The 12565-nt window shown below is 33.8% G+C and overlaps 1 protein-coding gene across 2 annotated transcripts in view; it reads left to right on the top strand.

Annotated features, from left to right (window-relative positions):
- Nucleotides 1-12565, top strand: part of KYNU (kynureninase) — a 101795-nt gene that overhangs the window by 73843 nt on the left and 15387 nt on the right. For both annotated transcript variants that reach the window (XM_036912739.2, XM_057505631.1), the window contains exon 11: nucleotides 11221-11273. In XM_036912739.2, coding sequence (XP_036768634.2) covers nucleotides 11221-11273 — 53 coding nt within the window. The remainder of the gene's footprint in view (nucleotides 1-11220; nucleotides 11274-12565) is intronic.

Below are 12565 nucleotides of genomic sequence, written 5' to 3'. Positions count from 1 at the left end.
CCTAAGTTAAACTTGTTTGACTATTCTCATAAGACCTTTGAGGTCTTATATTTTATAAGGCTTAAATGTTTAAGGAGTCAATTACATTGTTCATTTTTTTTTATCATTTGGGAGATAATACAGAGAAGAAACTTCATCTCTCTCTAATGGTATTTTAATAAATAAGATTATTTAGTCTTTTCTTACTTTATTAAAGCAACGGTTTTTCAAAAATTCAACCTAGTTTTGAAAAGTTATTTAAATATATCCTCATATTAAAAATATATCATTGGTGTTGTTTTTCATGAAAATACCTAGAATAATCTGAAAAATGTCTGACACTAAAGAAGAGATCCCAAGACATTTTTATTTCACAAGAGCTTTTAGGTAAAAAATAAATTTTAATAAAATAAAAATGTCATTCTCTTGTTATAATATGCCATTTAAATTATTAAATTTCTTTTTACCAAGTGAAAATGTAGAGCAATTAATTTTGGAAAGTTGCAATTATTTCCAGAAGAAATAGCATTTAGAATTTCATTAAGATTGAACATAGATAACCCCCAGGAATTAAAAGAACATGGCAGTTGTTAATACTTTCTATCAGAATAAAGATGCAAAGGAAGAAAAACATCATATGAAAATTCAGTGACAGTTTCAACAGTTAACCACTACTGTAAGGTCCGAGGACTCTGAAGCACTTAAAACATGGAAAATCCTGCCCCCTCCTTTTTTTATGACTACATGGCAGAAAACTACAATAGAGCTTATCTTAATGATTTGTTGAGGTGTTTTGATGAGTATCAAGTAATTGCTCTGATCAGTGAAATCAATATCACTGTCACATCTAGATAGTACACTTTGTGCCATGTTGTATAGGAAATCATATTGTCCTCCTGCTCTGGAGTATGCTGACCTTATTTATTACTAATTGTTATGGAATTGTGGTATAAATAGCCTCTATAAAGAGCTGTTGTTTTCTTTTTTCTGTTTCTCTTTTCTACTTTCCTTCTGTAATACTTCAATATCTATGCTGATGAAACTGAAACTTCTCATACTCTTGAGTCTCCAGTTTCATTTATTTTGGAGTTTCAATCCACTCAATGCCTCACTCCTAATGGAATATGTCAGCAACTCGCTCTTCCTTAGCTATTGTTTAATATCAAACATCTGATTTTGAGTCCATCCTCCTTTCAATTCTTTCCACCTCACTATGTACCCTGGATTCTTGTTTCTTGATAAAGAAGCACAAGTACCACCCATAGTTCAGAGGGAAAGGGTCACACAAAGGCATGAACACCAAGAGGCACCCACCATTTTATTGAATTAATATTTGTTTAATTAGTTCTCTCCCAACCCACATACCCATACACAAAGACTTCAAACTCTTTGTGGGCAGGGACCAAGTCTGTTTTAGCTCACTGTCCTATATCTCAAGCTTTTAGCAAACTGCCCCATTAATTATTTTTGAAGAATTGATAACTGAAATATAGAAAAACTCTAATAAACTTCAAGAAAGAAAGGTAATTAGGAATAAAAATGATAGAGTGACTAATAACAAATATCAACTCTAACTTCCATTAACCTATTTTACTTTATCAGATCTACTTTTAGTTTCTGCTGTTCCACTCAGCTTCAAGAAATGAACATTTCAACTTCTACTTGCTTATTGGCTTGTTAAGGTATTCTGTTTGAACACTGTCCTTCAACTTCCTTCTGATGATGCCATCTCAACCACAGTTTCTGGCGTTCAATCAGTGTCTCTGCTAACTTACTGAGTAGGATATGGGCTTAAGCATCATATTCCTTTGCATGATCACTCAACCTCTGTAAATCTTCCTTTTTTCAAAGATAAAACAGTGGAAATAGCACCTGCCTTAGAGTGGTGTTGCAAAGATTAAGCCTGATGACATGAAACTATCATGCCCATTTCCCAGCAAACATATCACAGTTTCCATCCTTTTTATCCTTCATAGTTCCTGGGCAAAACCTTTGCTTAACCATGACTTTTGAATAAGATTTCCTTTTGCCACGAGAATCAATAATTTGATTAACTAGACCACTCTTAAATGTTCTACTGGATTATATAACTTCCATCTAGGGGTGATAGGGATTTGGTGGTTGGATGGCAAACAGAATCAGAATCTCCTTTGGGACTGGTTCAGGGACTGGATGAACCAGTCCCTCAGTGCCCTTTGTAAGCTGTCAGATAGAAAAAATATAACTTCTTTAGTGAATAAGTGCAAGAGAGGCACATTGATATCAAATAATGAGGTAGACAACTTAGAGAAACAATCATAATGATCATATGTGTGCTTTTTCATATATAAAATTAAAATACTTTGATAGAGTCAGTAAGTAAAGCATAAAAAAATGATGCCTCGACCTCAGTTAATGGAATCAGTCCCTAGGTGATGGTTCTACTTTTCTCTTAAGAAAAAAACATTTTTCCCTTTGTGTAGTCACTTGTCTTTCATCTTTAGATTGTGAACATGTCATGAGTACTTTCAAGCACAAGCTATTATTTCCTCCTACGATATCATGTTCACACACTAGGTCTTTGATGTTCCTGTCAGATTTAACCAACAATCTTCATAACTCATGCTCTTGAATTTTTAATATCACTCCATAAACAGAAGTGACAACTATGCAGTGCTTTAGAATGAAAGAGATGTTGCTAAATAAGAAAAAAAGAATTGAAATACTGTCCCAACTTTTATTTTGATCCCATTGAAAATAAATGTGGAAATAGTGCTGCCATTTTTTTCATTACCCTGTCTCACAGCCACTGTCTATGCCCTACCTTTTTAAGAGAGAAAATGCCAGGAGGTAAATTTTGAATCTGTTTCCACAGAAGACATTATGTGCAGAAGTGTTATCTATTACATCTTGGTAGAGAAGAAATAATTCTCTTTAACAAACTGTAGTATTTTTCTGCTCTTCCAAAAAATGAAAGATAAAATAACAGTCAATGTCTTTGTCCTAAATGATGGTGGATGGATCTGATTCATTCAGGCTAGGACTCCTTCGTTACTTTCTACTTTTTATGCAAATACCGTCTTAGCCTCAGTGGCAGGGGTGAGACTGAGTTCCCTTCAGTGTCCTGCACAGTTCCGCACCTGCCAGTAGCATGGGCTTCCAATAAGTATGCTTCACAATAAACAGAGGCCCCTCAAAGAAACAATTACTTTTTACAGTGGTTTTGTTTCCCCTCTCAATTTAATTCATTGATATCTCTCATTTATGCGTTCTGATTCTATATTTAATACAAAAAGATTTCAGAACTTTTATAAATACACTTTTAATGTTGTTATTGATTCCACACATCATCAGAAATTTGATGATTTTTTAATTGCATGTTTAAATGCCATCAAACTATACACTCAGGTGGGCCTATTTTTATCTTTCAACTTATTTGGTGCAGGAAATTCAGTCTTGCAACTTTTAGGCAAGCTTAGTGACCGTTGTGATTTTTCTCAGTAAATTCAGAGTTCAAATTCTGTCAGTTCAGAGTTCTTTCCCGTCCTTTACTCCTTAGGATGGCATCTAAGACTGCAGACTTGGGTGATGTACAGCGCGCTCAGACACAGGTAGGGAGGGGAGAGGCATTTGGCCCACAGCCATCTCGAGGAATCCATTAAAATGTAACTGGGGTGCACTTGGTCATCTGCTCCCATTACTGCTGCAGCCTCCAAGACGTCTGTGGGACCACCACCTCCCCATGCCCTGTATCCCAACCTGCCAGCTCTATGGGCAGTGCTGGGTCTGTCAGTCCCTTCTGCTTCCTTCTCTGGGGTACAGGAATCTCAGGATGCTCTCTGGAATCTCATGACATTAGTTAGCATGACATTAGTAAATGGAGGTGCTATCTCAGGTCCCTTCTGCTAACATTTTTACATGAATCTATGGCACCAAGCTGGCATGGAGGAATTCCATATAGACCTTTTGGATTGTTTCATATGGCTGAGGGAACCCCTCATAGGGCTGAGGAGCTCAATCAATTTCTATCATCAAATATATCTGGAATTCCCACCAACTTTATAATCATCCCAATTCTCATCCCATAGAATTTAACTGGGAGTAAGGAGGGCAGCAAGGCTCAGTGTTAGGAACCTGAATTCAATCTTTCTCTTCCCTTTCTGAAGCTTCTCCTTAGCTTGAGCAAACTTTTTCTTAATTCACAATTTAGGTTCATTATTTCTTTTATTGTCTTTTCTCTTTGCTGTTTATGGCATAAACTTTATGCTGGGCTATATGAGACATGTGATGATTAGAATTCCAAAATGTCTATTAATTGCAAATCAGAAGTCTTGGCTTTGAAGACTACTGTGTCCACTGTAAGTCTCAAAAGCTCATTTTGAAGAAACTCAAAGCTAGAAAGTTTTGGTACTGTATACATCCTTTTGTTCTCTCCACATAACAAATGACCTGAAGCAATAAAATTTATCAAGTCACTGTGGAGAGGAGGAAAGTTGTAGGGATCTATTTGTAAATGATGGGGAAAATTCTTAGTACCTTTGAAGTTTTTATCACCCCAAACATCTTTTCCAACAGTACTATATCAGTATTTGTCCCTGAATCCATAGATTTTTGAAGTCAGGGGATATAGGAAATGAATGGTGACTAATATCTTAGGTATCAAGAGGAAAAACCAAACTGGACCATCAGTTTTTTAATCAAAATTAGTACTTCATTCTGGAATAATCACTTGTCAACCACTCTGAAATTGCATTAGCTTGTTAAGAGACTTAATTTGTAAGAAATCAGCAGAATTAATTTAAAGTCAAATATACAGAATAAAAAGACAACTAAGCATGCATGGAAAATGGAGGTGGGGGAATACTGGCCCACAAAGTTTCTCTGCATATTGTAAGTGGAAGACAGAATCAGAGACATCATGCAAATGCTCAGTGGGTCAAACAGAATGAAACAGCATGTGATGATTTTTCACAGTATTGATGTGTACAACTGAAAATCCAATCAGCTTTCAAATGCTAGGTATTTAATAACTAGTGAAGACATGGAGAACAAACGATAACCCCTGAACACCTTAAACTTTCCCAGGAGACACAAAGAGATGCTAGATGTAAGCTTAGTTAATTGTTCATTTACTATGTGAAGGATATTCCTTCTTACTTCCTATGTAGGTCATTTTCCCCATTTTGTTCTTTCTTTATTTTGTTTTGTTCATGGAGATGAAGGTTGGCAATACCTACAATTGCTGAAATATAATCATAGATTTTGCAGCCTTTAATGAGACCATCCAAAATATTTCCCCTCAAACTATGACTTTTATATTTTGGGGTGGACAGAATAAGTCATATATATTGAAATTTCAGATTCTACTAGTAAGAAATAATGTAACTTAGATGAAATGTCAATTTCAAACAATGAGAAATTTCCTGATAGGCTATTTGAATTAAACTCAGTAGCTTGAGTTGAATTTAGAGTAATGCCAAATAAATATTTGCCCAAACTGAGGAACTGTCTTTTCTATTTTCTCCATTATATAATATATTCTATCTCCTTTACCTTTTCCATACAGGCCATCCAAAATCTATAGTCTAAACACCAACCAATTCTTGAATATACTTTGCTCTCAAAGTTTACAATATTAAAATATTTTGGCAGGTTAACTTTTAAAATAAAGCTTTTCCTGAGGCTTTTAAAGGTCAAAGTGAACATCTATATGGTTAAAGTATTAAGTTAATTGCTGTCATGTAAAATTTCACAGAGTTAATAGTTATTTCAGTTAGAATGAGATTTTATATTGTTCTTCACAGCTGAGGCAAGACCTCATGGGCAACTTTATTTGAATTCTGTTTTTTTCTTAGGTACATCTTTTAATATGTGAATATGTAATTCAGAAAAAAATCTGGTTATTTCTGAAAGGATTTATATTCTTCCTTTCTTATATACAGTATAAGTTGAGAATTTTCTGAATATACATGGATTTTATAAATTAGTACCAAAAAGTCACAGGTATTTTGCTATAACTGTTCTTTTATATCAATTCTTGATGTTTTTCAACATAAATATCATTATGATAAACTTCACCATCTTGTGTAAACAATTGTGTCATAAAATTTTTTCTCTGTTTTATTCCATTGGTAGAGTTCAAACTGTTATATGAAGTCATATCTACATTAAGCTTGAAAAAGTCCTGACCTTAATTGTACACTAAAAATATTGTAACTTTTGATAAATATGCTTTTGCAATTTGCTTCCAGTTTAAGTGAGGATTTAACAAGTTAAAAGAAAGAAAATTATTTTTAAATGTTGAATAAGTTTCAGACAACACCTCTTTGATGCATACTGGCAATAACTCAAATGGCTGACCTGTCAATTATATACCATGGAGTAGCCTGCCTGGGGAGAGTCATTTAACTCCGCAAAGCCTTGCCCTTTCTGAGCTCGGGGTCTGCACATGCTGCTTTGACTATCTGGAACACTCTTTTCCTTCTTCTTTTGCTAAAATATATTCATTCTTCTGCTCATATTAGTCAATATTTTATGAGAAATTCTGAAGACTTTATTTTAGGGCACTGCATTAAATATTTATCAATTAGATTTACCTTCTCATTTGATATTTTTCTTTACTTCATCTGTCATAGACTCAGACAGGTTAATAAAACTTTTCTACCACAGGGTATTTCTATTAGTCCTTGTAGCTTCTTGTAATGCCTGCTTTATGACTGTTGCTTCCCTGTTATGTGATGTCTGGAGATTTATAACACTTTTATCTTTATTGTGAATTATCTCAATTCATTAGCCTTATAAAATGTTCTTCAAATCGCTTCATCCTTTTTGGTCTGAATTCCACTTTGTCTGATACAAAGATTATATCCACATTTGCCTTATTTTTGCATTTTCCTTTTCTATCTGTGCTCATTTTTTTAAATTCTATTTTGTTTCTGAATCACTCAACTGATTCTCTTTGATTTATAGTTCAATCTCATAACTCTTTGTGTCAGTACTTGAATTAAACAAGTTTACAGAGGAAATTTAAAATAGTTTACAGAGGAAATGATAAATGTAATAAGCAGATAAAGAAGTTTCTATCAGAGCCAAAGTGATATTCCAAAGAAGAAAAGCAAAAATAATTGGAAGAATATTTTTATAATCTATAATTCAAGACAATATTGATTCAATAAAAAGATGACTTGAATCTATATACTGAAAAAACACAATATTGTCTGACTGAGTTGGGGGTAGGAATTAACCCCCAACTTTTTTGTTGTTTTGGCAGCTATGTCTGGTCTTAATTCAAAGTCATTTAATGGCACATTTTCTATTTCTAGAGCTTTTTAAAGTCGTTCAACATGAGATTTGTTCTGCTTTTTGGTTCATTATTTTTCAGTGAATAGTTTTGATTTTAAGAAAATTTTAATTTAAAATGTAATCTTTCTTTTTTTCTTCTATTAATTCCTTTCCATGAGCAACAATAAACTTAGTAGTTTTCCCCTTCCTTCTGCCTAACCTCCCGTCAACCCTTGGGTCAGTCAGTTTTGACCTTCTTGGTGTATTTTTTATATAATTATACATCTACGACTTGATTTATGAAGTTTAAGTTACAAGTGATCAGTGACATTACCTCACTTTCCCCCATTTTGCCAGTTGTTCCTTTTAACATTTTCATACATTTCTTTTTATGTCCTGTCACCTTAACCCTTACATTTGTTGAATGCTCATCCTATAATTAAATACATTCAGTTGTCACCACATATCTATCTGCCATAATTTCCCCAGTCATCTCTGAGCTGACTGAAGTTCACTGTTAGGTAGGTTTTCTTGAAGAATTCATGGAAAAATATTAGCTGAACTCTTGCTTGATCAACAACAGTAACTTTATACAGTTTGGTTTATATGCACATAATCATGCACTATGTTTTGTTTTTCTTGTGTATTATACAGGTATTTCTATATTATTCTCTGTCATTGAATGGCTACATTTGATAAGTTGAAGCCCACCAGATGTTTTTCTCTTTATCCTGTCTTCACCATTTTTGCTCGGAACAACAATATTTTTTTCAGCTTTAAAATTCAGTAACTTAAATAAGCTATACATAAAAGTGACCATTCTGGGTTAATTCCTACCCCCAACTCAGTCAGACAATATTGTGTTTTTTCAGTATATAGATTCAAGTCATCTTTTTATTGAATCAATATTGTCTTGAATTATAGATTATAAAAATATTCTTCCAATTATTTTTGCTTTTCTTCTTTGGAATATCACTTTGGCTCTGATAGAAACTTCTTTATCTGCTTATTACATTTATCATTTCCTCTGTAAACTATTTTAAAACTTCCTCTTTTGTTGTTTGTTTTTTCTCAGAGCTCTCCTCTGACCCTTGCCATCTTTTCTAGTTTCCTGACTTCCTTACATTCCTTCCAAATTAGTCTTTATTTCCTTTTGTGTTTTAAATTCTTTCCTGGTTTCTGCAAGCTCATTTTCATCCCCAACAAGCTTTATCAATCCTATTCCTATTCTACTTGGTATTTTTCCATCATATGTGATGTTGCTTCATTGCATTTTATTATTTTATCTATTTATTCACTTGCTTTGCAATTCCATCTTGCTTTCTGGCAACTCTTTTTGGTGCATGTTTTTCATCTGTGGGCAAATTTTGCTGTCTTTTTATTCTTCATGTAGAATCATTATGGCAGTGCAACATGTAGTTCATTTTCCATGTGTCTAACAGAAAAAGTTGAATTTTCCTGTATCAGCAGTTTGGGGAAGATACCTAAACTGAGTGTAGGCACCGGTTACAGGAGGTTAGGGTCCAGGTACAGGGTGGCCTGTCAGGTTTCTCATTCTCTAACTATTGCCAACTATTAGGACTTCTCTTCCTTCTTTATATGGATATGCCTCCTCCTCTTTTCTGCATAACACCTACTATAGCAGCCATTCTGAAAATGACCCTGCTCACCCCTGTTGTTTGCCTGTGGTTTTATCTAGGGTGTAGATTTTGAAGTGCAAATTGGACAACTTTGCCTTCACTTCAGAAAGTATATTTTTACTGGAACTTCTGTAGATATTTTATCACCTGGGCTTTCACCACTCCGCCCTGATGATTTTCTTGAATTCCCCTGTGCAGCTTCTACGCATGTAAGCATTTCAGGGAGAAAAACTGGGGTGCTGGAGTTGGGACGAGGTGTGCAACAGGTTTTGAGAATGAATGACTTAAATGAGAGAATAAATTTTAGAAATAAGGTTTTTGAAAGGTATGTTTGGGCTGATATGCTTTGAAATTTTCCTTGAAGTAAAGACAAGCCATATAACATTTTTTAAGTAATAGAGTAAAAAGATTAATCATGTTACATAAGTAATCAGACTTGTCTAATTCTATATATAATATACACATATACATACACACACATATGCAAAATGTACAAAATAACTTTTAGAATACAAAAAAGTTTGGGCTAATAAATATGGGTTAAAATTAGGATTTTGGTGCAAGAATAACACATGTTCTTTAGATAATTCTGGAAAGCATATATATGAATAAAGCATACATTTAAAACGTTAAAATTTTGATCAGTTATATATAAATGCATGCATTATATTTCATTGTTCTAAGATTTGAATAATACTCTAAATACTGTGATCTCCACCTTATTCTTTTTGGTTATATATTCTTCTCAGTTGGCTTTGTATATTGGCTACATAGTATTCCATTAAATGAATATAATGCAATTTATTTGATTAATTCTCTATTACAACATATTTAGGTGTACCAACACTATAAATTGTATACTAATTGTCCTATTACAAAAATCTTAGTGTAATCCAAATAATCCTTTTGGAAAACTTGGAAAGAGTAAGAGTTCTGGGACAGAAATTTATATATGCTTTTCATATATTTTCTCAAACTGAATTGTGCAAAGGCTTTATTATTTCTTATTCTCATGATTAGGCAAAGGGCTTATTTCCTTTCCTTTGCCACTTTAGAATATGAAGTATGGTGTCATCTTTGTGTTATTTCATATTTTTAATTATTACTGAGATGGATTTTTTTTTTTCTGAATTCCTGTGGCATTTAAGCTTCTCCTTTTATAAACCCCCTGCCCATGCTCTGTGGCTGTACAACTTTTGGGGCATTGCCATTTTTCTGATGAAACCACTTGGTGATAATTCTTCAATGTATGGCAACTAACACTCTTATCCCTATCATTGGTATGTCTTTTGAATCTGTCTTCTTAATACAGAATTTTAAACATTTATGAATCCATTGTTATGTTCCTTTTGTTTTTATAGTTAGAAATTTCTCTTTAAAAGCCATATAAATATGTGAATATATTTTCTTTATCTTTCCATTTTGTAAAAGGTCACAGTTATCACTCTTTAAATTGTTGTGTGATCCAAGGACTATTTTTACATTTTCTGTCATGTTCTATTTGATTTCCTGATGTTTCTTATACCAGTGCTATGCTCATTAATTGAATGAATTTTATAATATGCTATATAATACACAGCATACTCACCTTTATACTCTTTTATTTCAAATTACTCTCACTCTAGATAAACTTAAAAACATTTGCCAAATTCCAAAAAAAGTGCCTTGAAATATTTTTTATTTTGACAGCATTAAAACTAAAAATGTATTTAGAGAGAATTGCTTATCAGAGATATTATATCACTCTTTCTCAAATTTTATATTTTTCTTTAACTATTTTGTAATTTTTTCATCTAATGTGCACATATATATGTATATGATTTTTTCCTATGTATTTTGTATATTATGTCTGGCCACTTAACATTCTTATTAAGATATGAAAATAACCCATTTCAGTAGGAAATTATTCAAAAATGTTCAACAATTGTATAGGTTATTTTCATGCCAATTCTCTTTAAGGAGCCTCCTGTGAAAAATACACCATGGCGTTAATGTTAACTGCTTTTCCTTTATGAGCTTTTACCATTGTTTTAAAAATATTAAAAAAAAACTTGTCTGTTTATTTTATTTTATTTATATAAGAAAACAGTCATTAAATGTAGCTCTTTGGATGATTTAACTTCACAAAAATAATACAACTAGTAGTATGAATGAATTGATTTTATCCTCATTTTTGATAAAGATATAAATATTATTTGCCTTATGATATTATACAGCTTTTATATGCTTCAGTAGTTGATGACTTGTACCCAAGTGGTTTTAATACACAGGAACCAGAATCCTATATTAATTTTGGTTATTTTTGTATACCCAAATATCTAATGAATTATTTATATTTTAGGTTAGTGGGATGGTTTGGCCATGAACTCAGCAGCAGATTTAAGATGGATAACAGTAAGTACATTCAATTTTACTTCACAAGTCATTTTATTTTATTTCAATTTTCATCTGTCTTTGTATGATATGTAATACATATGCCTCATGGAGAGTGCATTTTGAAAATGCCACTGAGAATTCTCAAAATAAGAAATGACATTTCCAGAGTGTAAGACTAAGTGTAGAGTTTAGCATGATTTTGAATCTATAGCTTTGTAGAGAGATAAGAGGCAGTGAAATCTAACATTCGAGACTCAGATCTCATCAACACGAATACCCAAAACATCAAACATTGAGGACAGGGAGGAATCTGGGGCTTGTGGCACTGCCCGGGTTATAGCATCTGAGGTTTGGGGTTTTGTTTGTTGCTTTTTCTTCTCACATATTTAATGCAAGTAGTATCTATTTCAAGGTTTGAGTGAGGGTAAGACAAGATCAAAACAGTGCTATTTAATAATGTTCACTTTTATCTTTCTCTTTTATAAAATTTTCCTCCTTTTGTGGCTTTTGCTAGATTTCAAACAGTAGTGGTTAAACGCCAGTGGGTAGAAATGAAAGTATACCACACCCTGGGGGCTTCCAAACTGCCCAACTTCTTTTCCTGAGTGTAAGTCCAGGGAGAGGAAATTCTGGGGCAAAATACCTCTAAAAACCAAAATCAGTCAAAGGGAGGAATAAAGTTCAAAACCTGTTTATTGCTTACAAACTGCAGTCCGGGGCCATCTGTCTCCTCTGCTCCTGAAGAAGCCAGCAAGCAAGCCAGCCAGCCCCTCCCTTTAAACTCTCAGGTTTAGACATGCCGTAGGTCGCCCAGGTAATTACCCATTGACATGCAGATGAACTTCTCTCCATCTCTGAGGATATGCAAATGCACTAAAGCCAGGCGAGATTCTCTGGAAATGTTACAATTTTACCCACAGGCCACCCCTCCAGAAATTTCGTCTTACAATCTACTCGTTCCCCTTCTTCCGCAATGGTCTCTGGGTGAGAAAACTGGAGCACTGTGACCAGACTAATGACATAACAATAGCAATAGCAATAAAATCATGACAATCCTCAAGCCAGAGGAATCAGCTAAGTTCAAAGTTCCATGCAGATGAAGTCCATAGCTGGTCCATTCCACAGGCAGGCAGTAGCTGAGGGTTCAGAGCAATCATCATGCGGCAGCTGCAGCCAAGGAGGCACATTCAGGCCACAAGGACTGTAGGAGAAAATAACCTTAAGAGCGATAAGACACATGTTTTAATGACACCAGCATAGGCAAATCTTGTCCATCAGGTAGCTCATATGCAAGAGAGTGGTCTTGTGAT

The sequence above is a fragment of the Manis pentadactyla genome, chromosome 8 (genome assembly GCF_030020395.1).
Source record: "Manis pentadactyla isolate mManPen7 chromosome 8, mManPen7.hap1, whole genome shotgun sequence".
Taxonomy (NCBI): domain Eukaryota; kingdom Metazoa; phylum Chordata; class Mammalia; order Pholidota; family Manidae; genus Manis; species Manis pentadactyla.
This window is presented reverse-complemented; position numbering and strand designations above follow the sequence as displayed.